At 42.7% G+C, this 27,599-nt stretch overlaps 2 protein-coding genes across 2 annotated transcripts in view; one reads left to right on the forward strand and one right to left on the reverse strand.

The window, feature by feature from the left end:
• The window catches only part of Tti1 (Telo2 interacting protein 1), a 49,758-nt gene extending 36,185 nt beyond the window's left edge, over window positions 1-13,573 (reverse strand). Inside the window, exons 1-7 of the mRNA XM_077653055.1 lie at window positions 13,172-13,573; window positions 12,781-12,920; window positions 12,618-12,693; window positions 12,387-12,538; window positions 9,845-9,960; window positions 9,643-9,763; window positions 2,398-2,563 (exon numbers count right to left, since the gene is read on the reverse strand). Coding sequence (XP_077509181.1) covers window positions 2,398-2,563; window positions 9,643-9,763; window positions 9,845-9,960; window positions 12,387-12,538; window positions 12,618-12,693; window positions 12,781-12,920; window positions 13,172-13,371 — 971 coding nt within the window. The 5' untranslated portion in view covers window positions 13,372-13,573. The remainder of the gene's footprint in view (window positions 1-2,397; window positions 2,564-9,642; window positions 9,764-9,844; window positions 9,961-12,386; window positions 12,539-12,617; window positions 12,694-12,780; window positions 12,921-13,171) is intronic.
• l(3)80Fg (dnaJ homolog subfamily C member 16 l(3)80Fg) overlaps window positions 13,569-27,599 on the forward strand; it is a 30,598-nt gene continuing 16,567 nt past the window's right edge. Inside the window, exons 1-7 of the mRNA XM_077653056.1 lie at window positions 13,569-13,826; window positions 14,278-14,344; window positions 17,104-17,309; window positions 18,741-18,874; window positions 21,767-21,995; window positions 24,985-25,260; window positions 27,200-27,385. Of these exons, the coding sequence (XP_077509182.1) occupies window positions 13,681-13,826; window positions 14,278-14,344; window positions 17,104-17,309; window positions 18,741-18,874; window positions 21,767-21,995; window positions 24,985-25,260; window positions 27,200-27,385 (1,244 nt within the window). The 5' untranslated portion in view covers window positions 13,569-13,680. The remainder of the gene's footprint in view (window positions 13,827-14,277; window positions 14,345-17,103; window positions 17,310-18,740; window positions 18,875-21,766; window positions 21,996-24,984; window positions 25,261-27,199; window positions 27,386-27,599) is intronic.

Consider the following 27,599-nt stretch of genomic DNA (forward strand, 5'->3'; position numbering starts at 1 on the left):
CATACACACTAGACAGCCCACTTCTATCTTCATGACTATAATGTATTTGACTTAAGAATGCTGGAACGCTGCATCACACAAATATGTGCATCAAATAAATAAAATTCATTCAACGTTCTTCTGCAGAAGTGGCAAGAACTTGGTAGAACTTGTACAGTAATTAAGCAGATGAACAAGAAACGAGTGACATAATGTCAAAATAAGTTAAAATTTAATGTTGTCAAAAGGAGTCCCTCAATCAGAATTTAACATGGAAATTTTTCTGCAGCTAGATCGATCAGAGAAAGCTGCACAGGTTTCAGTTTCAGCAGCATGAGTGCATGCCCTCAGGTGGATGAGTATTCCACTCAGTGTCCATTAGAGGGTTTTTTTTCTTCTAGTGGTACCAGGACATCCAGGAATGAAACTGAGCGGCTGATGGGTTCCAAAGTTTTGTAGGGCTGCACCGCAAATGTGGCAATGGTCACCAAAGCATCACGTGCAGGATTGTGCATCGGGGTTTTACCAGAGAGATCATTCAGTCGACGTGAGGGTATTGGGTCAAGCAAGCTTCATTTTTCAAGTGAAAAGGATACCAAGAACTGCCTGGCACTGAACTGCACAAGCCCTTTTCAATCTAATGAACATATTGTCATACCATTCGTTCTTCGGTTAGACTTCATTTCTGTGCCAATTGCTGGCAGCACCTGCTCTCTAGATAGGTGAAGAGGTGACCGTCTTTATCTAGGGTAGGGATCCGGAATAATTTTGGCCACCTGGGGATCTTTAATGTGCACTGACATCGTATAGCACACGGGCGCCTTTGCGTTTCACCTCTATCGAAATGCTGCTGCTGCGGTCGGGTTCGAACCCGGCAACTTCGGATCAGTAGCTGAGCGCCCTAACCACTGAGACAATGCGCCCGTGTGCTACGCGATGTCAGTGCACGTTAAAGATCCCTAGGTGGTCGAAATTACTACGTCAACTCTTTCTTCCTTTCTTCTTTCACTCCGTCTTTTATCCCTTCCCTTACAGCACAGTTCAGGTGTCCGCCGAGGTGCGAGACAGATACTGCGCCATCTCCTTTCCCCAAACAACCAATTTTCATTTTATCTAGGGTAGGGGCACGTCAGTTTTCTCAGTTTGACCTGTGGCACTTTTACTACGCAATACTGACAAAAGGCATCGCAAAAGCAGCGTGCTACCAAATGGCATACAGTATACATCACCTTTGCTCGCGACAGTACATTTAAAGTAAGTGAGGCATGTTTAAAAAAAAAGGTATATTTACTTTATATGTGATATAATGTGTCCTGTGGAATACTGCAGATTTCTTACAAATTCATGAACTTTTTCATTTTACATCGTTAAGTTTCCATCATTTTCCATACAATTAGGGGCCTTAAGAATGACACAAGCATGTGGTAGCCAGAGTCTCATCTGTGAGAATCTTACCACTTCTAAAGTGGAAGCTGTGACAGAAGTTCAAATGCTGCCACAAGTGGAAAAGAAACTTTCAACTACCCACAAAAAAATCGTCTAGTTATACTATCAGCTATTTTTGAAAGTATAATCTTAAGTCTAGAAAGACGGAAGACCTTAGATGTAAATAGGATGCAGGATACTGAAGCTCAAAGCCATCCTGAAAAATGGCATTACTGCCAGCCTGAATCAAACCAAGCTCACTCAATTACACTAAGCATATCAAGAGACGACTTCGAGGAATGTTCTCTGATGGCAAAGGTGTTCTCAGTGCTTGCATAACAATCAAAAGTTTAGGTAAACCTCAGTGCTTTCAAATGTATATAGCAGGACAAGAAAGAGAGAGAGGAACAACAATAGTCCAAGAGCAGGAATTGCAGATTCCACTAGCAACAGGTGAAAAGGCATCTCATATCTTTTCAACATGTCACGCTCAAGCAATTTGATGTTTTAACATCATCACCGCACAGGTCTTCATTAGTGCAGACGTGCAGAGGTGACCGATAAGGTCCGAAAAGAAAAAAAATTGGAGCTGACAAGGTTCATGCAGTGACAGCATCTGAAGAGTGCATTACAAGCTGAAAGCAAAAAGTGCAAAAAGAAAAAAAAACATCTCAAAACTTTTTTTTTTTTATTTTTCTCTCAAAACCACTTTGCCAGCACTTTTGAACAGAGATCCCCTGTTTCAAGGGGCATCTATTTTGGTGACACTTTGCAACAAGTGAAACCGAATCCTGATCTCTGCCTCCATGGAAACTTTTTCAGGTGTGATAAACTGGGTAGGTTTATCATAACATTTCACACACAGCATCGTTCCTAAAGGAGCCCTCTAACAATGAAGTGCACCTACACTTATCACACAGAGTCAGCGCTGGTTTAGTCAACCATGACACACTTGATCTCCCGGGAAGCCAAAGTATCCTTGATCTCACTCACCCACTGCACTGCAAAAGAAGAGTGCGTGCCCAATCCAAAGCAGCAATCTTGACCTTCTCTCCACATTGGGCAAGAGTAGGCAGCACCTTGTCTACAAGAATGATCAGTTTCTCGGCAGTTGACTTGGCCCACTCTTTGTTTCTGAGGATGATTGGCACTTGTTCCGCTGCACAAGAAAAAAAAAAGTGTTTTGCTGCCAGCTGGTTGAGCGCAGACTGCGCAACTGGAGGTAAACAGATGGCATGTGAAACGCAAAAAATTTTTAACCTTCACATTTTCAAGCCTAAACAAAAGCAATTAAAACACTTTAGAATTAAGTGAAATAAACAGAAGTTAAAGAAAATGAAATAGACCACACTGACAGGATGCACTTATTCCGCATCAATCTTCTTTCCAAGGTAAGTGCAAATTCAAAAAAGAAAGTTCTTGAATTCCACAAGCAAAACTCCAGCAAAAGTTGGACCTGGAGTAATGTAACATCAGTGTCAAGGCATTGTGCACATACTTCTCACAAGGCTATTCAGTGGCTTTGCCAACTTGATCAGGGCTTGAGGTTTTCATCGCAACACTAGAGCTTACAAGAAATCCACGCAGCTCTTGTCAGTCTTTCAAATTTTTCTCCCTCTCAACGGTTGTCAAAATCAAAAACAGAGAATAGGGCTTACCTAAATTGGCCACAAAAGCATGCATAAAGCAATCTAGGCACACGTATGCCGACTGCCAAAAAACACTTCTTAAAAAGCTTGAAGGATGTATCTAGCCGTCATCAACTCAACGTGCAAAATTTGGCCCAAATCTTGCAATTATCTGCATCACGCATTTGGTTAATTCACTCAGAAAGGAGCTAATGCTGTGACGATATATTTTCATGTTCTTTATGAAACTGAACATTACAGCGTAATGACTGCTATCTTTTCTTGTAATTAAACATTTTTCTAATAGCACCTACAAAGTAGTGTTTGGGTGGCACAGATCAAACGGTACTTGAGTAAACGTGATGACTACTAACACTGCATGTGCCACAGCAACAAGAAAGCGGCACTGACAAGAAGCAGCCATGCTGTACACACATTACATTCCATCATGCTGAAAAGGCACAGGTAGCAGATGGTGCCATCGTAACCCTCACAGTCATTTATACCAACAGCCTGAAAATATGCACCCTCACTCCTTTCAACAAATTAACTGGATAATCCCAAACAAAGACTGCAATATGCACACAAGATGACTTGATAGTTATGCAGTAAAATTTCTTTGAACAAACCCCTTTACTTATTCAAAACATATTGAATGACTGCATGCATGCATGACACAAAACTGAATCTAAAGAGCAGCTCTTTTTTTTTTTTAAGTCAGGCCTTGTTATTCTATTCTTGCAGAAAATATACTTGGCAGACATAAATAATCTGTTAAACAATGTGACAAACTGCAAAAATAGAGCCATGACCTAGTTCTAGACTTCTCATGTAATCAGAACAATACCATTCATGAACCCGCATTCTTTCTTTTGCAGATTTTAACCACACGGACACCGATTGGCAGACCACAGCTAGTTCCACAATAACATGTATACAAAGGTGAAGAACTTCATTGATATCTATTTAAATTTTAACCTTACTAAATTAGTCTCCCAACTAACTCGTGTCTCAGGAGGATTAACAAACACCTTCGACCTTCGACCTAATAGTAACCAACAGCCCTAAAAACTGAGAATCTATCAGTTACCTTCTAAGAATCAGCAATTGAAAAGTCATACGTTGCCCTATTCGCATTTACCACTACTCAAAAACAGACATCTGATAAAAACAATACATCTCTGTGATAAGGGCAACTATAATGCAATAACTGAGGGTCTTAACGCCTTTCTTTCTTAAAACAAATCTGCACTTCACACTAGTTCATTCATGAAAGTTTGGTTTGGTTTATAGGGTTTAATGTCCCAAAGCGACTCAGGCTATGAGGGACGCAGCAGTCAAGGGCTCCGGAATTTTCGACAAACTGGGGTTATTTAATGTGCACTGACATCGCACAGTACTAGGGCCTTTAGAATTTCTCCTCCATCAAAATTCGACCGCTGCAGCCAGGATTGAACCCGCGTCTTTCGGGTCAGCAGCCGAGTGCCATAACCACTGAGCCAGCGCAGCTTAAATCATGGAAAGTGGTTATCTTCAAAAAAAAAAAACTGCAGTTGAGCCTACTTATAATGGCTGCACTTATAAAGAACACTCACTCATTACAAACAAGGGTGCAGCTACTATCAAGATATGTACCAGACTATGGCACCGTCTCTCAGATAAAACGAACAACCATGGTTGCGCCACTTGTTTACGTCGAACAACAAGCCGCCAGACAGTCGCCTTCACAACCAAAAAATGCACGCTTCCCACCAGCGCAGAGACTGAAGAGCATCTTCCAGCTTCCGTGATCGCCTCGCACCCCCCCCCCCCCCTCCCCCCCCACCACCCCTAAACACCTTAAAAGAAAGTGTCGGCCCCCACAAAGAAAGAAATAAAAAGGCAGCACTGAAACTGCAGTTAACCGCCTGCCAAGCACACCCCTACAGGTGCGCGCGTGTGTGGCAACTGGGCAAAAGTTTCTAAAGTGGAAGCAGAAACGTGGTGAGCACAAGAGAGGGGCTGCGTTGAAAGCTAAACTACTACACGTGGCAGGTGATCAACCAATGACAGTGATTTTGTAGATCTGAATACCAGTTTGAATACCAGTCTGACTACTGATCGCTGGCCCACCCGGTCACGTGGATTGCATCACCTGCCCTGTCGGATCTCTGCCTTCTGCACTACTGTCGCGTGCAGGTAGCATGCAGACAGCAGTCAGCATAACCCTTGTTTTGAGTGGTAGAGAACTAAGCACTGAAAACTGGAATCAGAGAGCAGCCAATGGTTTTTGGTTAAAGCGTGATAGTTCCCACTTGGTCTGTATGTCTAAGCGGCTCTACTTCCACGCAAAGGTTACTTCAAGAGTCTAGCAGCTAAGGCGAGGTGCCTCCCTATTTGGAGCCCAGTCCGGTGCTCAAGAGCTTTACATGTGGGTGATACATACTGTATGTCTAGCACATAGGCTGCACTTGCGCATGCATATGCGCTGTGTTGGCTTTGCCGCTACACCCTTGTCGAGGATAGAAAACAACGGTGCCAGCCCATCAACAGTTGCCATGAATGCCTCAATCACTACTGGTATTATCGCATCCCTAAAGCAGCTCGTCTGCAGCAAGTGTCTAGGCCAGGAGCATATGATTGTGCTGGAGAGCTTATAAAGCAGCCTGATAAGGTCTGCTTCGAAAAAAAAGTCAGCCACAATGGACTTTTTAAAAAAATATACACCACCTTTGTCTGATTTTGTATTTTTTGTCTGTAATAGGGCAAGTCCACTCACAACAAACTTTGGATACAACAAATGCAATCTACGTGATTGTCAGGTTCTTTATTAGTGAGCTCAACTGTGATATGTTTATCCGAAGGATTACTTTTCATGCTAACCGCAATGAACCATGGTTTACCTGGCGCCTAAAGCGAACGGAAAATAATACGACAATTGTTTTGTACCGCCAAAACAACGGCACACCTGCTGCACGGAAAAAATACTTCGAAGCTGAAAAATCATACTTTCCATTTGTAACACCAAATGCTCATTTTATCACAATGACTTACCACACTTACTAATCAGCGCTCTCAAGCCATTCTGGCAAGTTTTAAATCCTATGCATCCTTCAGATATTACATATTAAAGGGCCACAGAAAGGGGTGTTTGAGCTTGGCTTTAAAATGCTTGCACTATGTAGAGTACACGCCACAGAGCGTCCATGCCGTGTATGAGACCTCAAAAGCGAGCGGGAAATTTAGAATAGATTTTTAAAAATTCCCGCTTTTGCGCCTTCCCGACGCGCGGTGCCGGGCTTTCGCGCAAAAACCTGGCATACGAAGTCAAGTAGTGCAAGTGACGTCAGTAGCTGGGGGTTATCATTGGTTCACAGCGCCAAATTCTTTCAGACGCCACGCGCTACCGTGGCCGCGGCCGCTTCACACGTGCGCCGCAGCTGATGGAGGTAGAGGAAGGGCCAAGTTGGTTGGTGTGCGAAAGAAGAGAGAAAGGCGTGAAGTCGCGGAGGCTCAAATTTTGTCTCCATTTAACTCAGCTTCCACAAGACGCATTAAAATAATTCAAGCTGGAGGATAATTATGAAGCGGCATCTTTCAACATCACCAGACATATCGCATCTCTATTGAGAGCCCCTTTTTGGGTCCCTTTAAACTTACGAACGACTCGTACAAGGCAGTTAGTGACCATGAATGTGCGGTAATATTTAACAATGCATTCGAATCTGTCTTCACTACTGAAGGTGACGTGTCTTCACAGTAAACATACTTCAACTTAGAAGGCTTCATGCAAGCTGTCACCTTCTCCAAAGAAGGCATTTCTTCCATAATTCATAATATGAAGCTATCATCAGCTGGTGTGGACCTGATTAATTCAAAACTGCTGAAAAATGTGGAATCAATTTGTACAGCATATTTATGTCTCATTTTTTTCACAGTCACTCTGCTCAGGAGTCATTCCAGGTGAATGAACGGGAAAAGTTGTTCGACAAATCAGGTACTAGAGACTCGCCACTGAATTACCGCCCCATTTCATTAATTAGTGTGCCCTTAAAATCATGGCACACGTCATTTACTCACAAATCACAAACCTCCTGGGCCCAAATGAATTTTTTCATCCTTTAAAACATGACTTTCGTTAAGGCCTTCCTTGCGAAACCCAACTAGCGCTCTTCATTCACAACTTGCATGCTAATCTTGACCGTAACATGCAGACCGACACCATCTTTCTAGATTCTGAAAAACTTTTGATAAGGTTCCTTACCATCGTCTATTACTAAAACTTGCAAAGCTGAACCTACATCGTAATATTCTTAAATGAGTGAAGAATTTCTAATTAACTGTTCTCAGTCAGTCTGTCTTAATGGCCACCTGTCAACACCACCAAGCTACCTCAGGCATTCTGAAAAGAGGTCTGTCCTAAGTCCTCTCTTATTCTTAATATAAATTAATGACTTCCCCCAACATGTTACCTGCAGAGTTTCAATGTTTGCCGATGATTCCGTCATTTATTGCGCCAGTAGTAACTGTCATGATCAACACACTCTTCAGACAGATCTTAACAGCGTACTAAATTGGTGCCAATAATTGACTAATGTCCCTCAATCCTAATAAAAGTAAACTCATGTCCTTCTCTTGTCAAAATCCCTATCGCTTTCATTATTCAGTTTCCAACACACCAGTTGAGCTAGTACAGTACAATCATATAGATATCTAAGAATCACAATCTCTTCCAATTTATAATGATTCACTCATATTAGTAACATCCTTTCAGCATTGAACAAACCACTAGGTTTTCTTAAGTGCTACCTTCATCTTGCTCAACCAAATGTAAAATTCATCATGTATAGATTCTTATAATACCAAAATTAGAATATGCATCTGCCATCTGTAGCCCACATCAAGTGTATCGTATCTAATCACTGCACTGGAAGCAGTTCAAAATTGTGCTGCCCAGTTCATTCATTCTGCATACTCGTACGACATTAGTGTTTCATCTATGAAAGCAACATCCAGACTGCCACCCCTCTCCCTTTGTCGCCACATGGCAAGCCTCGCCTTTTATCACAAGTTTTTTGTTCTTCCCTCAATCAAGCACTGTATATCACAACCGCAACCGCAACTACTATGTTTTCTGCTTCATTCTTTTGTTTTTTTGAGCATCTACAGACTGAAACGGCCTATCCTGTGACATTTATCAGCACTTTGTCAACTGCTTTCCAAGAATGTGTAACTGGTCATCTTCAATGTTAAATAATCACTGCTTTTTGTTTCCTTATTCCGAGTTTTAGCCCACCTCTTATGTAACACCCCCTTAAATAGGGGCCTTTAAGGAAATAAAACCAAATTGAACTGAAAAAACATACAGCTGTAATAGTTTGAACAGTACTGACAGCAACCAGTACATAAATTTCTAATAAACAAATGCTTGTTAAAGGTGCACTAAAGAGGAATCTGAATTCATCTTTTTACCATAAAAACTCAATCCACATGTTCCGAAAATTCTTAGAAACCTCTAATTATTGTCCTGTGCGGTAGATTTCCCGAATTTAAATTGGATTAAACGTCCCGGCTCCCACCTTTTTTTTTAAACTCAATGCTGAAGGTAGGAGGAGTCAACCAACGCATGCATGGAGTGAGTGCCTTTCAGCCAGTCCCGTGGCAGCTTGCCACTCTGCCATCGGCGGAGTGATATGTAAATCAAAGAGTCCATGTGTATTTTTATTTCCGAGGGCCTAATTTGCAGCTATGTTGTCTGCAACTGAAACTATTTATTCACAGGAACCTAAAAAAACAAAATAAAAGCGAAAGTGAATCTGCCATGGGACTGGCTGAAAGGCACTCCACGCATTGGTTGACTCCTCCTACCTTCAGCGACGAGTTCAAAAAAAGGCAGGAGCCGGGACGTTTAATCCAATTTAAATTAGAGAAATCGGCCTCACGGGACAATAATTTGAAGTTTCTAAGAATGCTAGGAATGTGTAGATCAAATTCCTGCGGATGAGTTCAGGTTCCTCTTTAGTGCAGACTTTAAAACGCAAAGAGAAAGCCAGTGATTTGCTTCTTATAGACAAGTTGGAACATACTAAAGTCATCTTTCCTTGTGAACTTGCATCTGCAAGCTTGCTAGGAAAGATGAATTTAGGAAGACATTACCAACTCATCCAATATAAAGCATTAATGAAGTTGGAACATACCCACATTACCAGCTCACAAAGGCCCTGTCAGTGGAATGCTCCAAAGCAGGCATCTGTAGAAGTTTTTTTTTTTTCTTAGCATTATAACCACACAGCCATGAACTGAAAGATGTGCTGTGCACTGCCCTGAGCAAATCATGCAGTGCACCTCTCAATATGAGGCCATGGCTCCAGGCAGTGAAAAAAATTCAGCTTTTCGGTGGCTTCTGTGCTCCAGGAACTATCGCGGACATCTGTGCACGCTTCGGGCATGCACTTTGACTAACAGCTCCCCCTCTTTTCCCTGCCTGCAGTGGAATCTTGCCATGTACTTTACACAGCCAGGAACTGGGACAAAGCATGGTGTGCTCCATGTGAAAGTAGAGCAAATCTGCACTTGAAGGCCAACTAGAAGTCATGAAATAAAATATACCTTAAATCACAATGCAACTTACGAGGACTTTTCTCGCCAAGTTTTGCGACTTCATCATCTGGACTTGCAGCCTCCAGGTATGCATCACCAAGAACCATATCAGTAATAAGGCCCCAAGTTTTCAAAGCATGGACAGTTACATTCTGAAAACAAAAACAAGAAAATCAATTTATGCTTACCTCAGTTATGCCATGCATTTAGCCACAGTTGGCACAAAACATCACCTGACTCCTGTTTTCAGCATTCAGTATCACACGAGTGAATGCGAGAGATATGCCTGGGAAAAAGCCTGCAAATCCATCTCCAACTTTTTGGAATAGAATTTTACTCTTGAAGACATCTGGAAGAGAAACAGAAGATATGGAAAATGAGTTTGAAAAAATGGCATGAGTTAAACAGTCTGATAGCTACAACCTATTAACAGTAGCTTAGCGGAGACAAATAGTAATGCTACTGTAGGTTAAACTGCAAGCCAGTTTGACATTACGATGAAATTTATTCATTTTTATTTATTTACCTACATCGAGCAATGTGGCGTTATTGTAGGGGGAAATAATAGCGGCAGAATCAGAGCAATAAAAAGTTTTGTGGTGCTCTTTCTGTTTAATACAAAATAAACCAGACTATGCCACTGTCTACACATCGGCACTATATATGGAAAAGAACTATGACACCTACTGCTTCGAGCACAGTCAAAAAAAGAAGAAATGGAGAAGGCAAGCAAATAATTTGGTCTCCTATTGACAAATGGCAGTTTGCATGTTAAGGCACAAAAATCTAAATTTTTGCTTAAAACACTGATGGATCATCTTAGTATTTGTTTTGGAAAAAGCCAACATGTACTGCATGTAATTAAAAACACATCCTTATACAGCAAGAGCTGTTACGGGGCTCCACCCTCGTGAAGTCATGTAACTAAAGCTCGTTGTAGTTGCAGCAGAAATCCCCATGCAAAGGCAAGCCAAGAGAGAGAAGAAGAGGAAAAAGGTAAAGAGAAAGAATAGAAGGAGACGGGGCAGAAAATGAAGAGACATCACAGTCTGTCCAGTCTTTTATCCCGTCAAGGTTTCTTACAAAGCTGGAATTTTATGGTAGCTCCGGCCTAATACCTTGCTTCATGACGGCATGTACAAGTGATGCCAAATGTAAATGAGGCATATAGCTGTTCACCTAGCTGCTAACATTTGACCCAACAGAAATTTGAAAACGAGTGTTCATGCTTAGCACTTTTTCCCTATCACAGAGATTTATCCTGTAATATTTCTATACAAATGTTGTGTATTCTTTGTACCCCGTGCTGTATATATAAACAAAAATTAAGCTCCGCCTTAAGGGCATGATGCGATAGCGTTAATTAATACCCATACATGCGGAACTGGCTATTCCTGACTTTACATTCAGATCCCTGGGAGTCATCATACTACTCCTGGCGCAGTGGTGCAGGAGTTAAGCAATGCCCCACTGCCCTGCAATGGCAGGTGCTGCCACTGGTGGGGCTTGTGCAACTCAGATTGCTCTTCCTGAGTGACTGATCCTTAATTTAGTTACCACCTGCCACTGCAGTCAGTCTGCTCACAATGTGGTGGGCAGGTTGTGATGATGCCACAAGGTCACGTGACCTAGGTGGCCGACCTGGTTGCTTTTCCGAGATTTTTCGCTCACAACACCGCCGTCGCTGGATTTTCTGCACAACAAGAGCTTTAACACTGTCGCATTAACAACTGCAAATTCCTAACTATTTCTTATGAAGCCAAACACGATAGCATTAGAAGTCACTCAGCCCTCCTTCGCAACTGCAAAAGCACCTCTACGCTATGCACACACACATCCGTCTTGCAGCCTCTTTCCTTTTACACAAACTGACTGCTGACACTATTGAGAAGTGCTCCTTCTCCTCTCCTCTACTCCCACAGCCATGTCACTGACTTGACGTGCCAGCCACACAGCAACGGAAACTTTCCACACGCTCAGACTGGTATGCAGGTGGCACTGCACCAACACCTCACATGTCATCCACCTTGACATCTGGTGAGCGGTGGTTGATTTTTGTGTGACGTCATGACCTTTGCTTTTCCTCCGAACATCTGCTCTAACGCTGTCTCATTAATAACCACTTTGCATATAAAAAATTGGCTAAAGGGCAGTGCTTGCAGTTGTTCGTTCTCTCTTCATCTCTATTTTTTTCTTCAAGCTTGGAATGCCATGGAACAAACTAAAACACTGCTCTATTCCACAATTTGTCAAGAGAGAAATAAAATAAATGCAGAATGCACAATGTGCAAGAGAGTAGGGACATGCCTTCCAAGAAGGGATGCTACTATGATGGAACCGAATTTCCTGAAGCATTATTACAGGTTGCAGCATATATTTACTTATCTGTGACATGCTTTTCGTTCACATATCAGACAAAACTTGCACAAGACATGGCAGGAAAGCATTTGCATCAAGCGAGAGAGAATATTCCACTCCACAAAAGTTTACACACACATTTGGCAGCAACACAATGCGCAAATTACTACTTGACTAATTCCCTCAATGGCACAAATGTACTAATACAATACTTGGTTTTCTTGGCGCAAAGGGAATAGAAAATTGGTGTGCATCATGTAAAGTGCAATCCGCCCAAGTGATAGAAACATGAATAAATGCGGACTTCAGACAGCAGCACAAGTAAAGAAAGATTTCTGAATATAAAATCAAAATGGAGGATTCACTAAAGCAATAGTGGGATCACAAATGTTCATGGCTGGTGTAAAGTGTGCATACCATCGATGTTGTTGCAGGCAAGTGCCGCTAAGCATTCCATGGAAGCAACTTGGAGCTGTCTGTTTCGTTCTTTCTCAGCTAGCTGGATAAGGATAGTGACAGCATGACTCAGGCGCAAGCGGAAGCCCACGTCGTACAACTGTAAAATCACACTGAAGAAAAACCACAAAGTTAGGAGACGTCAAAGGTTTCACATAAAGCGAAAAATAAAATGGAAGAAACAGGTCTCACCGTGGCAGTGCACTCTTGACGAGAGTTTTTAATGCACTGCAGAATTCAAGCTTCAACTCTTCACTTGTGGCCGAAACTATCATAGCACAAAATTTGTCACAAGTCAATACATCAATGATCGAAAGGAGAGAAACGCAGGGGGACACACTGCTCGCAAAATTACCTTGCAGGGAATCCTTAATTGTGGTAACTACGATCAACAACTGGAGAAAAATGTCGTTAAAAAGTTTTTCGTCGTTCACGCATGTCTTCTCCAAAACAAAACGGATGGTTGCAATTGTCTCAATAACCAATGTTTCACATCTGGAAAATAGAGAAGCAGCGGTGCAAGGCAAAATAGAGAAAGCAAAAACACATTCTCGCAGGCAAAAGACAAAAAACAAATAAAAGCTAGCTTTATTATGCACACAACGACAAGATCACACAAGCTATTCTGCCTGAGGTGTACGGCATTTGCCATCACTGGTTGCTCGAGCTGCACTGTCTTTTTTATGTCATGACCAGTATCGGAAGTGCACTTTGAACAACGTGAATCACAAATTAACACTGCTTACGTGTTTTCTTTTTTCAGCACTAACGCTAGAGGCAGGAGAAGGTACTGATGGAGCTCCTGACAGGCGTCATCAGACAGTTGCTCGAGGGCGCGTCGGAGAATAGTTACATTTTCTTTGGACTGGTTCTTTAAAAGCTGTATGCAGAGAGGCTTCACTTCGTGTAGCGCTTCAGAAGTGCCGAGTTTGCCACTGCTAGGCATTTCAACCTTTCAACTGCTCACAGTTCAAATTATTCTAAACCCATTCCTGAATGCATGCCTGAACGGCACGCAGTTTTGTTGACAAGCAGACGTGCAGTAAATCGCCGCCAGGCGCTTCGTCAGCGCAGCACGCCACCGATGCCACTCACGTGAATACATCCATGCCATCTATCCGTCCCGCACATGTAGCTCATAGCTGCTCATAGCTGGCTAGCTGCCTCATCGGCTCATGTGTTATAGCTAGATGGCGCGTCGGAAATTCTCGAGGGCAGCAGCACCCCTTGAGTAGCTCTCCGCTATCTCACAGTAATGCTGCTTTTTTACGCGCTATTTTGCTTAATTACGTCTACTTGTGTTTACTGTGCTCTTGTGAATCCGTATGAAACGCTTGGTGTGCCCCGCACAGCAAACGCTGCAGATATCAAACGCGCTTACAAGCGGCTGGCCAGAGAATGGTAAGTGAATTTGTAGTTGCGGTTCTAAGGGATGGCTGGTTTACAACTGCGCTTGCTACTTGTTCACTGCTTTAAAAACAGCAGTCGAAGCGCATAACCTGCCTCAGAGCCACGGGAAGGATTTGCACAGTATGATGAAGCCAAACGCCATCAGAAATGATGTCAAGCGTACCTGCATTGAAGGAAGTGTCTTCGCAGGCATCCATCAGTCCTCCTGAATATTCTAAGACATAGTCATGCAACCCGATGTGACGAACGCGTTTCATCTTGTTTTCTATGCAGAGTAACGGTTAACGAGCTGCCAAAACGTTTATTTCTTTCTGTCGTCGCAAATAAAATGGACAGGTTAAGATCCTGGCTGTATCTACATAGTTGCGGCGGCGCTTTTAAATGTTTTTGATGCGATAGCTGCAGTCGTCGTCGCTGCTGAGATCTTTCTTACATTTTCCAGGCATCCTGACAAAAACAAGGACCCTGTGGCATCCGAAAAGTTCATTGAGATTACCAAAGCTTACGAGGTGAGAAAGTGCATCGCATCCTCCGAGACTTTGTACCGCTCGTTGCATGTAGTAGATGTAATTTGCGCTGTGCTGGAGGGGAGGGGCTCCTTTTTTTTTTATTTACTGCAGACAAGACAGATTTAATACATACCCCTCGTGCTACACTGACAAATTGGTTTTTTTTTTCTCCTGTATGCACTACTGTTCTCAAATTACCGTACAGGTACGCCTGTTAAATCGAATGAAGGCACGAGCTACACTAATCCGTTTGCCAGCCAAATTATTCTACGTGCTATGTTGTCAAACCCAAGTACCAAACGCTTAATCCCTACGCTAGTGCAGGTAGTTCGAGCTCCAGCCAGTATTATGGGCGCCGATTGTGGCACCAGCCGTTTTAATCTTCTTACCTAGCAGTTTATTCCGAGTTCGCTAACCGAAAGTGCTGTGAACTAAGTGAACCAATTCATACAAATGCATTACCTCTGTGATCCTGATGCATGAAAATTGTCACTTTCATCGCATTTTTGTAGCCTGCTGTTTTGTTTTTTTCTAGCTCTCCTGGCGTTCACGTCAAAATGTAATATCTCAACATTGCAGTGCATGCAATTTGCTTGCTGTGTGGCTGCCACACAGCCTACTTCAGTGTGTATGCCAGCTTGCTCTGTGATAAGTCATAACTGGAACATATGAGAATGACAGTTTTGTCAGAATATCTGTTTTGTCAGAAATCACTGATTAGTAGTGGACAACCATAAAATCTTCCAACCGATGGAGTTAAAGAACAACTCCATCCAGTCTTTGTTCGTAGTAAAAATCGATTCTGTGGTTCTGACTGATGTCGGTGATCGTAGTTTTTTTTTTTTTAATGGTGGTGTAGGCTAGCCTCCGAGATCCGCACCCAAAATATCTGCGTCAACGCCCCTTAGTTTGCAAAATCTTCCAGTAATGGTGACACCCGCATTTCGTTTTTGGCCTTCTCCAGCTTATGAAGCTCCATTTTGTAGTGTCTTTATCTTTAGAATGTGGTTGCCTGTGGGTATGGACAAATGGGGTAGAATGGGTTTTTGACCCACCATGGTGGCTTGATGGAAGTGAAATTCTAAGGTGGAAGCCCATGTGCTGTGGGATGTCAGTGCAGGTAAAGGTCCCTAGGTGGTAAAAATTATTCTGGAGCCCTCCACTTTGGCACCTCTCTCTTCCTTTCTTCTCTTAGTCCCTCCTTTATCCCTTCCCTTAGAGTGGCAGGTGTGATATGTGAGACAGATGCTGCGCCATTTCCTTTCCCCAAAAACCAATTTTTTGGCTACTGATGGGGAGTTACCTGGCTCAAACCCCACTGCAGCAGCTGCGTTTTTATGGAGGCAAAACCCTAAGGCGCCCATGTGCTGTGGGATGTCAGTGCAGGTTAAAGACCCCAGGTGGTGGAAATTATTCCCTCCACTCCAGCACCTCTCTCTTCCTTTCTTCTTTCACTCCCTCCTTTATCCCTTCCCTTACAGCAGGGAACCATATATGAGACGGATACTGTGCCATTTCCTTTTCCCAAAAGACCAATTATTATTATTGCAATTTCTTTTTCAAATTTTTTGCCTTGCTTTTAAATCACAGCATTAAAGGGACACTGAAAACTCATTGAAGCTTGCCTGTATTGATCGATTACTACCTTCTTATCACAAAGGGACCACTCTCACCAAAAACAAGGCTTGTATAAGCTGGAATAGACCAATAAACAAAACACAGGTGTTGCCACCACTGCCATCACACCAATTTTTTCAGTGTGGATCCCTGAGACTAGCTGACATTCACTTTAAAATGGTGGTCATGCAGCCTTTTTCTGTGTAGACATCACAGTTTGAGTTGAGTGGCAAGAAAATTTTCAAATTCAATTTTCTAGCAGTGAATGTGTCCTTTGTTGCGGAACAAGTATCAACATACCCAGAAAAAGCCATAGAGTTACTTTTTACTGAGAATAAAATTTGGATGGAATTGTCTTCAGTGTCCCTATAATGGCTGCCGCATCCTGTGCATTTTTTTTTCATGCTTGTAATATTGAAGGCTACATTTTAGCACGGTGGGGTTCTGCGTTTGCACGCAGGCTAAACTGACTCACACTCATATTATTGTGTTAGGATTTGAATTAAGTGCACTGCTTTAAGAATATAATATTCATAATGTAGATTAAATACCATGGCATCCACTTTAGAATGCATGATGCTTGGATTATTTCACAGGTGCATCGACTAAATTGATTGACATAACCTCACTGGCACTTTCGTGGTGGCATTGTTCAGATGTGTAAAAGTAGATAAGGTTTAATTGCTGTTACTGACACCTCAATAAGTGCCTACTGTCTGAAGCTTTTGTAAACAGTTCTAGGGTCATGCAACCCAAGGAGGTGACTCTGTGGTTAGTGTGCTTGGCTGCTGAGCCCAAGGACGCGGTTCATTTTCGGCTGGATGGCTTTGTTTCAGTCGAGGCGAAACACGAGGTGCCTATGTTTTGTGCATTGTCAATGCATGTTGAATGACCCCAGGTGGCTGAAATTAATCAGGAGCCCTTCACTGTGGTGTTTCTCATAACTTATATGTCACTTTAGGACGTCGAATCTTATATACCGTACCATCAGGGTGAGGTATCATTAAAATTAAGATGCAGTCAGGTTGTTTTTGCCTTCCATACTCGATTGTCTCTCCACCCTTTCCTCAGTCTTCTGGGTGTGTTCATTTTTCTGTCTTGCACAGTGCAAGGCTTCTAAAGTTGCTGTATGCTGATTGCAGCTCCTGACTGACCCTGAACGCAAAGAAAACTTCGACAAGTATGGCCAAACCGAAGACACACCAAATTTCCGGAGGCAGCCTGATTACAGTCAATTCAATAGATTTGATTTTGATCCTTTTGAGTCTACGTTCTCTAAAGGGAACATGAAGTTTAAGTTTAGTTTTAACCAAGGTTCTGTATTCCACAAGGCTACCATCACACTCAAGTAAGTCGGAAATTGCTATTTGCCATTAATGGACAATGTTTCTAAATGCAAAACAAAGGCTTCTAGAAGCATGCCTGGATAACTTGTGTGCTTCTTATTCTTTTGCTGGAGAAATACTCTTCCAATCTTGAACCTTTCTTGAATAGCAAAAAGTGAAACTTTTGAGTAAACATGTTCTTAGCTGGAATAATTGTTGTGACGAATGCTTCCAGTGCAAGCGAGACATGTAAAAAAGATATAAACATATTTGATTTGCATGAAGTGGTTACACTGAGACCCTGAACCCATATATGCCAAACTTAAAAGGCTCCAGAAAGGGGCTCTCAATAAAGGTGCGGTATGTCTGGGATGTTAAAGGACACCAGTTCATATTTATCCTCCAGCAAGAATTTTTTAAATGCCCTCTGTGGAAACTGAGTTATATGCAGACAAAATTTGTCCGCGTCTTCGTGCCTTTCCCTCTCCTCTTGCATGTCAAAATGGCGGCACTCCTCCGCCGGCCCCACCCGCTTGGCTTCTCCCCTATCTCCGCCGGCTGTGGCACGCGCGGAGTGGCCACGGCCATTGTAGCGCGTGACATCTGAAAAAATTTGGTGCTGTGAACCAATGATAAGCCCCGGCTGCTGACGTCACTTGCACGACAGGACGTCGTATGCCAAGTTTTCGCGCAAAAGCCGGGCACCGCGCGTTGCCGTAAGGTGCGAAAGTGGGAATTTTTAAAAATGTATTGTAAATTTCCCGCTCGCTTTTGAGGTCTCGTTCGCGGCATGGACGTTTGTTGGCCTGTTCTCTACATAGTGCAAGCATTTTAAAGCAAACTCAAACACCCCTTTCTGGGGCCCTTTAAGGAAGGAAACTTAAAGAAAATGTTTATTTCACTTCAGAATTTAGAATAATTTTTATTGATGGAAATATTTTTCTCACCCACTTTAGGGCCATCTTACAATGTAGGATACTAGGCAAATGCACGACCTGTTATGTGTAGAAAAGCTTCAAACTTTTGACATAGACTTTAAATCCACTGTTCTCATATGCGCGGTGGTCCTGTTATCACAACACACAAATCTTATTTGTTTTTCTTGCATAATCGTAATGTAGTAGATGCGGTTGAACCTGCTCCCTGCTTCCGGAGAAGATTGGTAGCGTTTTCTGAATGCACACAATGCACAGAACTAAATGCACATAATCCAATGCCCTCACAGGAAAAGTTTGAAGCCTCTTGAATCTATGCTAGCAGGTGCAACCTTTTACACAATGAAGCTTTACAGTTAGAGCACGAAAATACGATGCTATACATGCTACACGTAGGATGCTAGGTATATATGGATTAATTCCATAAAACAGTTCACCTTTCAGAAAGAAGCGATATCCAGCAAAGCTTAATCTGCATGTATTTGTGTAAATTGATCTGCATTTATCTGTTTCCCTCAGGGCTTATGAAAATAGGGTGGTCCCAGACAGTAACTTCAAGCCATACCTGATCCTCTTTTATGGAGACCTTTGCTTTCCTTGCCTTCATGTAGAGCCGATATGGCAGCGTATAGTCCAAGAAATGGAGCCTCTAGGTATGTACCTGCCTCCAAACATTGCGTGTTTGTTCCTTGTGCATGCTGTAGTGACATGATGTTTTATAATCGTGTTTGGTGCAAGGTCATGATAATGCTATGTGGCTGAATAGCATGATATTTTATGCACAAAAGAACTTTTCCTCTCAGCATGTTCATTTGTTGCCTCAATCAGCTTTGGCTTATAGTAGTTAAGACTAGATCCTGTACTGGTAACTTTTTCTGACCTGAGAGTAGTAGATGAATGTGTTAGTACAGCAATGCATCAGCTTTTGTAAAGGGGAGAATTCTTTCATTGAAAGGTTGTAAAAGGCATTTCATTATGTTTGCATTTTTGTTACACATGCAGTCCATCACTTTCAACAGGCGAGGTACCATACGAGTGGAAAATTGGAAAAGTTATTCCAATTTTCAAATCCGGTGACCGAACTGACGTTACTAACTATCGCCCAATATCTCTGACATGTATATCTTGCAAACTTCTCGAACACATCATTGCATCTAACACGGCATTACATTTAGAAGGCAACGGTTTCTTCTTTTCAAAACAACATGGGTTCAGAAAAGGGTTATCATGTGAAACACAACTACTCGAATTTACTAATGAGCTTTTTCACGGTATGGACGAAAATCTTCAAATCGATTGTATATTCCTAGACTATGCTAAAGCCTTTGACCGCGTTCCACACTGTCGTTTAATAGCGAAACTCTCATCATTGCGCCTCGATTCATTAACAATTTCTTGGATAAGAAACTTTTTATCATTTCGAAAACAATTCACTTCTATTGATAACCATTCATCCCATTTAATTGATGTAACATCAGGCGTACCGCAAGGTAGTGTAATAGGCCCGTTACTTTTTTTGATTTACATCAATGACCTCCCATTAGGCATTACCTCAACACTCAGAATGTTTGCAGACGATTGCGTTATTTATCGCAAAATCCGCTCCTTTAATGACCACATCGCCCTTCAAGAAGATCTACATCGCATTAATAACTGGTGCTCATCATGGCTAATGTCCCTTAACACTGATAAATGCCAGTTAATGACATTTAGCCGTAAACGGTCTAATTACCTTTTCACTTACTCGCTTAACAACAGTCCAGTCACTCTTGCGTCATCGTACAAGTACCTTGGCGTTCACTTTTTATCTAATCTCTCATGGAAAACCCACATAGAAAAAATTGCTGCCAAAGCTAGCCGTACATTAGGTTATTTAAAGCGTAACCTCAGAGGTGCGCCTACTTCCACACGCCAGCTCGCATATCAGACATTCGTCCGTCCTCAAATTGAATACGCATCTTCCATTTGGTCACCTCACCAACAGTACCTAATTAATTCCCTAGAGCGCGTACAAAATCGTGCCGCTCGCTTCATTTCTCGCAACTATTGCCGACATTCCAGTATAACTAACATTAAGGCTTCGTTATCCCTTCCATCCTTAGAATCTCGCAGAACAATAGCACTTATCTGCCTCTTCCATAAAATTGTTTACAGCCATCATTCCTTCACACTACCCCTTACAAAACCGGCCCGCACATCTCACCGATTGCATAATCACCTCAGTTTTAAGCGCCTTTCGGGAAGGACCACTGCATTCAACTCATCAGCCCTGCCCCGTGCAATCATTTATTGGAATAGTCTTCCTGATAACATTGTTCACATCTCAGATCATGTTATTTTCAAAGAAAAAATAAGTAGCATTTTCTTCTGAAGTGTGTTCTGTAGTGCGTTTTTCAATTTAGTTTTTCAATTTAGTTCTATTTTCTGGTTGGTTGCTTGTTCTTTGTATAACGATGTTAAAATAACCATGTTCTACTTGCTTCTTTTTCCCACCCCAGTTATGTAAACCCCCTCACATAATACTCCAGTCGGAGCCCGTGAGGTATTTGAATAAAAAAAAAAATAAAATAAAGTATGTATTGCTGCATTAATTGGAATGGGGGGTAGGTGAATCACTTGCTAGATAAATTTTTCCTGTCTGTTGTTATTGTATGTATGTATATTGAAGCTTTATAACACATCTTCAGCATTAATAATGCAATAAACCAGAGACAAATTTTAATAAACCTTTCAGGTGCCATTTATCATTTGGGTTGAAAACAAATATTTTTTTAATAAAAGGTCTTTCCAGGCATCAACGAAGCCAGTTTGTTAGTTTTTCAATGGAAACCACCACTGGTTAATTTTTTACACGCACATTGAAATTCCTTGCAAAAAATGAAAATAGTTGCAAACTAACATTAAAACACTATGATTTATGAAATCAACACTTTAGGCATTGTCGAATCATTTTCTATTTTGAAGATGCACATGATGCAAGGGATCCAGGGGAAAATGGTGACATTAGTATCGGTGGTAATACCTGTCAGCAAGAAAATGGCGAAAGACATGTTACCAAGCTCACTGTTCTGTAAATAGCTTTTGCTGCGTTAACTAGTTGGCTTAAAAAAGCATCCTGCTTGCAAAGTGAAGGATGCTAAATTTGCCTGAAGCAAAGATTAGTGCTAGCTAAAGCACACTTCGAGGAAAAGCTGCAAGTTTGCAATGTGCACAATTGTGTACAAGGGATTAATTACCTGCAGCTTGGAATTACACCTGTTTTCCACATGCCGCCATTCCTTTATTGTTGTAGGCTTGTGCAGCTGCTTGCCTCTCAAGCATTTTTTTCTAGTAAATACTGTTGCAAGTGATGTTACCGGTGCCGTCTTACTGTAGATGACTCGTCTTGCGCTTGCATGTCCGATGATGTGGTCTGGTGTCTGCTTTGCACAAGCATTTAACATGTTCCAGCGGGCCGAGTTCAGCGTGCTTTTAAAGGTTGTAAAGGTTTGGAAGTGTCAGATATTATTTTTCTCATCTGGTCTTGTTTGCATTTTCTTTGGCAGGTGTAGGTTTTGCTACCATTCATGCGCAACATGAAGCTGGCCTAGCACACAAGCTGGGTGTTGGCAGCCTGCCATATCTAATAGGCCTGGTGGAAGGGCGGGTCGTTCACTATCGCCAGGACCAACTGAGCTTGGTGAATGCCATTGACTTCTGTCGTCGCCTCTTTCCTAGAGACACTGTTACTGTCCTGGAGGATATGGCATCTTTCGACGACTTCCTTTCAGGATGGTGTGTTTGGCCTTCTATCCATTTTGTCTTGAAGTGTAACTCATGTATCAAGCTGTGCTGTAGCATATGTGCAGATTTCTGGCTCAATAGTTTTCTGTACATTTTGCAAGATTGTATTGCAGTTACAAAGGCAGACAGTGTCTAATTGTGTGTTATGAAAACAGTCTTATGCTGCTAGTTTGTAGAAAGAAGCTTTTTTACTTGTGCAAACTAAGCAGCAGGCTGCGACGAGTGTAAAAAATGTGACTCAAACACGCATATGTTTTTAGAGCGAAGAAAAATTGGAACATAGAAAACATCTGTTTTGGAGACATGAACTCAAGGAAAGTAGCTGCTGCGGATGGGACTAGCTGCTGAGCAATTCAGCGTGCTTCTGGTGGATTTCTTCTTATTCTGTGCGAATTCACTCGAACATCACACCACTCTTCACTTCGAAGATATCAGCATGTATACCTCTTGCTCCTAGCATTCCCCAAATAGAGAGAGGAGGTGTAAAGAAATTTGCAAAAACAGCCTAATGTTGACTGATGAAAGCTTCTCTTCGCGTGTATACACATGCTGCCAGAATTTGAACTTCTCAACTTCTCAACACTCTGGCTTGTACAGGTGCAAGCAGTATGAAGTTTGCACTCCACAATCAAATTTGTTTCTATATTTGCATTCACCTTGAAAAGGCAAAAGGAGTCATGCATCCAGAGGAAAGCCCATTTGGAGGGTAATGGTTGGCTGCAAGCTAAAGCTAAGGAGGCATTCTCTTTCGCTTTGTCTGGTCTGCATCAAAGAGAGAGGGACATGTGGCAGGTTACCATAACTGCAACATGTGCACAGTTGTAGTTAACCTGACCTTATCATGTCATGTGCAAACTTTGAAAGAAGTACATATGGTTTGACCATCAGCACACTTTTGTATAGTCAGAATCTTGTGCAGTTGCATCAGTATGTACGGTATCGACCCGAATGTTATGCATAGGCAGACTTTGCGGGTGTGAAATGCAGGGGGAAAAAAATGTGCACGAGTGTAGTGCAAGGGTCGCTTTTTCAGGCGTGTAACAGGACAAAAAAAGAAGAAAAAGCACACAAATGTACTGTGAGGAAGAAGGTCGCAGTATGCTGGAAGTTGGGTAAAAGTTTTTGAACTATAGTAATTTAAAAATGGTTTTCTTGTGTTTTTTTTGTATTAAGTCAAAGTTGTCATCAAAGGATGGTAGTTGCTACCACCTTTCCCGCATGAATGGTTCACACCCTTTATTTTTCAAGAGAGCCATGCAACATGTCAACCGTGGGAACTGTGCCCTTTAGATGCCTTGTTGTAAAAGCGAAGCTTTTCCCAGTTGCCCAACACTAACTATGCGGCAAGTCATACCTCCCGAACATCAGTGACTGTTCTGGACAACATTTAAGCCGCCCGTCATCTTATGTACAGAGCCATCGAAAAATTGCGCGCCAGCACACGAGTTTGATGTTGCTGAAAAGTGCATCCGTGATGCCATACCTTTCAAGCTTTACACAGATTAGCGGTGCTGCGGACATTAAGGATGTTTGCCGAATGTGTCTTGTGTGTTCTATCATGCTTTTCGCAGGCTGGAACCTTGAATTTGCACCTAATATGCCAGTGAGCAAACTCGGTGACAAGTTTTTTACTGCACCGCTGCTGCTCCAATTTATGATGCAGCATGCTTGTCATCCTAGTCGAATGTTTGTGGCTGGGTGGGAGCTTCTGTTGGTCGACCTATGTGGCGTTCAAACTTTTTTTTTGTAGTGATAGCTACATTACGGTAGCATTTCACGCCTTCAGCGTGGCGGCGCGCCACCCTGTGGCTGCCACGCTGTCACGTGGTTGGTCATGAGGTGCGGAGCAGCTCCCGGTGGCGCGGTGCCGTGGCTGATCACGTGGTTGGTCACGTGGTTGGTCACGTGACCAAGTTCCACCCAGCCAGCTGTAGCTATCGTGTCACTCCAGGTTTAACCAGAGTTAAACCACCGCCAATTTTTAAAGTGAAAGCTTTACTGGCCGCGAACTTTACTTTACTGCGATTTCGCCGTGGCGGTGCTCCGAGGAGGCACATGACATCACAACGTAAGCCTCGCCGCAGAGCCGATCGGTCTGGTCGAGCCGGCGGCGGCTGTTGTACTTGGCGCGAAATAGAGACATGCTCCAAGTAAGCCTCGCCGCAGAGCCGATCGGTCTGGCCGAGCCGGCGGCGGCTGTTGCACTTGGCGCGAAATAGAGACATGCTCCAAGTCTCCGCCAGTGCGGTCAAGCACAGTTGGAGTATAGAGGGTCTCGCTTTGGCAGACGTGACACCGCCATGCAGCGCACACCCGTTACACCGGAGTATAAACGCGCCTTAACAGAGCCTGCGCTTAACTGCTAACCAACGTATTCGGTGGCAGCATCTATGGGAGTCACTGAAACTCCCCACACACTCACTGAATAAAAAAAAAAAAAAACCTGTGCCGAGGCTCGGATTCGAGCCAGGGCCTTTTGGCATTTGAGGTGGAGACGCTACCACTCCGCCACGACGGCTCAAGCATTAATGATGAATAAAGGCGCTTCTAGTGAACGCACTCTACCGATGCAGAAGTCGCCACGCTTTCGCTACGTATATCCTAGCCTAACAGAGCTAGGCCATCAGCAATTTTTTTTCCCATTTCCTAAATTTGGGAACGACGAATACAATGCATCAACCTGTATGCGAATAGATACGGTATAGTGTGCCTTTTACTCTGCATAATAATAAATTACAATGCCAGAAATGACTGCACGCTTCTGTTTTTGATAAAAAAAAACGCTACATTTTTGTAAATACAGTGTGTGTATGTGCATGCATGCAAGTTGTTTATCGCCAGTTTCTATATTATCATTTCAGCCTTTATAGAAAAATTTATTCATTATACCTATGCACTTTGTAATGTGTGTGTCATTCATTGACGTGCTCAATTCAGCATTGTTGCCATTGGCTCAGTGTGTCTTTACCCCTCTGCCCAGGTCTGATAACCGGGTGCGGGCAATTGTGTTTAGTCCGTCGGTGTCGGTGCGGCTGCGCTACCTCCTGGCAGCCTTCCAGTTTCGGGAGCGTGTTCGCTTTGGCTATGTGCGGCTGGGGCAGCCCGAGACAGAGCCCCTGCGTCGGCGCCACGCTGGTGTTGGTGTTCGCCAGGAGTCCCTGCTGATCTTCAACGAACACACCAGCACCCCTGTGGCACTCCTTAGTATGGCTGAGCTGGACCCGCAGTCTCTCCGGGATGTGTTAAGGGCAAACAGGTGAGTCTTGTGCATCTTGCAAAGCGGGCAAGTTTTGGAACTTCAAGAAGGTTTTGTGGGCTGGTGTGCACAAAACAGGCCGGATATATTGCAGTTTCAACAGCTGCATTGTTACACTAGTTCATAACAGCACTGTCTACTGGAAGGATTTATTTAATCAACATCATCCTTTGAGACTGTACATATGTTGCTCTTAAAGGAACATTAAAAGGAAGCAAGGTTAGCAAGAGGTTATACTATGCTTGTAGATTACTCTTTGAAAACTCTACCAGCATTTTTCTGTGAAAAATTGACTTTTTATCTGGGGAAATCTTAAGTCCCCTATTTCTTTCTTTATCTACACCCATGTGTGCTTTCTCATGCAAACTCGCCTGCAACGCAGGGAGTGCAACACCCTTTGGGTTTTCTCTGAACTGAGAAAATGAGTGAAAACAGTACCAGCTTGACCCTGCAGTCAGAAGGGCCTTTTGTTACGATATGTGTTGACAGATGGAGCAGCCATACTGTGCTCCACTATTCATGCTGTGCCTTGCCCTCTAAAATATGTGGTGGCCTCGCCATTTTGAAAAAACAAGAATGACCCTTACAGCTTTACTTTTATGACGTTACTGCGCATGACAACTTCACATAGTGCAAGCAGAATGAGAAGTGAGCAATGCTTTGCATTCTCATATCTCAGTAGTACCCGTCACACTGCTGTCACCCTCTTTCAGCTATAAACCCTGTCAAAGTAGTGTTGCGTGATAAAGCGGTGAACCAGTCGTGGCCAGCAAGGAGTGCAGGCGTCTGGGTGCAGTGAATGGAATTTGAGAGGGATTGTTATATGTCCACCACTTTTACTTGAATTTTGGCTTATCAAAGCTTTGCTGCCAGTCAAAATGCTGTATTTGCTACCTTGGGATACTAAGCACCCAATCCAGTTTGACTTAGTATTCCCATTTAGTGTCCCTCTAACATAAGGTTGGCGACGCTTCAGATCAGCCATATTAATAATCTTAATTCATGGTATGCACAGGGCAGCTTAGTTAACTTGGCAGTAGTTTTCCTCAGAAACCAACTTGCCTTTGATCCCAGCTTCACAGCATTGTCTTGAGTTGCTAAAGTGCTGTTTTTTCTTATGTATATTGAAGCACTATTGATGCGGAAATCAGTAGGACTTTGGGTGATTATCCTTGCGAAAGAAAAAAAAAGACATTAATAATTTTTGTACCCAAAAGTTAACATAATGGCAGAGCTGTGGAATCTAAATTTCATAGGTAGGTGTGAAGGTCCTTTTCATTAAAAACATTGTTGGCCCCATGCATGCTGCAATATTTTACAAGCATGCACCAGCAACTCTTACAGCATTGTCTCCAAGGTTCTTCGTTCCATTTATTTGAAGTCATTTTATTTTTAAACCAACACCGATTTGTGACATACTAGTATTTTATTGGCAGCTAAGGCAGCCGAGAGATGAATGCACACATGAAATATGCCAGTTTTGAAACAGTGCCAACTCTTCTGCACTCTCTTTTGCTTGCTTGCCTGCTTGCTTGCTAATTTGTTTGGCGATTTTTGTCTTCTGTAGCTACTTCATAAATGTGTCTGTGTTGCATTCTTTTCCCACTATGTAACATAAAGCACTGTTTTCTTTTCTAACATCCCTATGTTTTCTTGTTTGACGGTCTTGCTTTCATGATCAGCAGGAAGATGAAAAAGAAAAACCTGTCCTTTAATAACTAGTTATTGCACTGTTTGAACACTGGGAAAATCACAGAGCTAAATGTTCACCTGCACTGGATATAGAAGGTGCTGAGGAGTTCAGTCGTCTGTGCTCTCACCTGTGTAGCTGTCGTGCTAGTGTCGTCATGTGACCACTTTATCTGCAGAAATGTGTGCTTGGGTGTTGGGCTCATAGCTTGCCTATTATGTGCTTAGCTAACTCATCTTCCTTGTGCAGGTTCCTGATTTTGCCTCGAGTCTCATCCCAGCTCCTTTTCGATGAGCTCTGCCCACCTGAAGCGGTCCGCACACGCCGTCGTCTCTGCGTGGTGCTCATTACGGGAAACACTGCTCTGCATGACCCAAATCGAGCCCAACTAAGAGACTACATTCAACAAAAGGGATTCCCAGTAGAGCGCGTCAGGTAACATGGCTTCTTTTTAGGCATGTAAGAATAGTGAGTTTTCAGCTCGAAGCAGATATGAAGCGAATATTTATTTTGTCCAAATAGTTTCGTAGCTAAGTGAATATTAAGCGAATAGTTTGCAACTGGAAATGTAGCTGTAAAAAAAAAAGAAGGCAGTTCATTAGAGCTGAATAGCATATGCCGAAAGACAGGGTTTGCAGAATTCACTAAG

Source organism: Amblyomma americanum, chromosome 2 (assembly GCF_052857255.1).
Source record: "Amblyomma americanum isolate KBUSLIRL-KWMA chromosome 2, ASM5285725v1, whole genome shotgun sequence".
Classification (NCBI taxonomy): domain Eukaryota; kingdom Metazoa; phylum Arthropoda; class Arachnida; order Ixodida; family Ixodidae; genus Amblyomma; species Amblyomma americanum.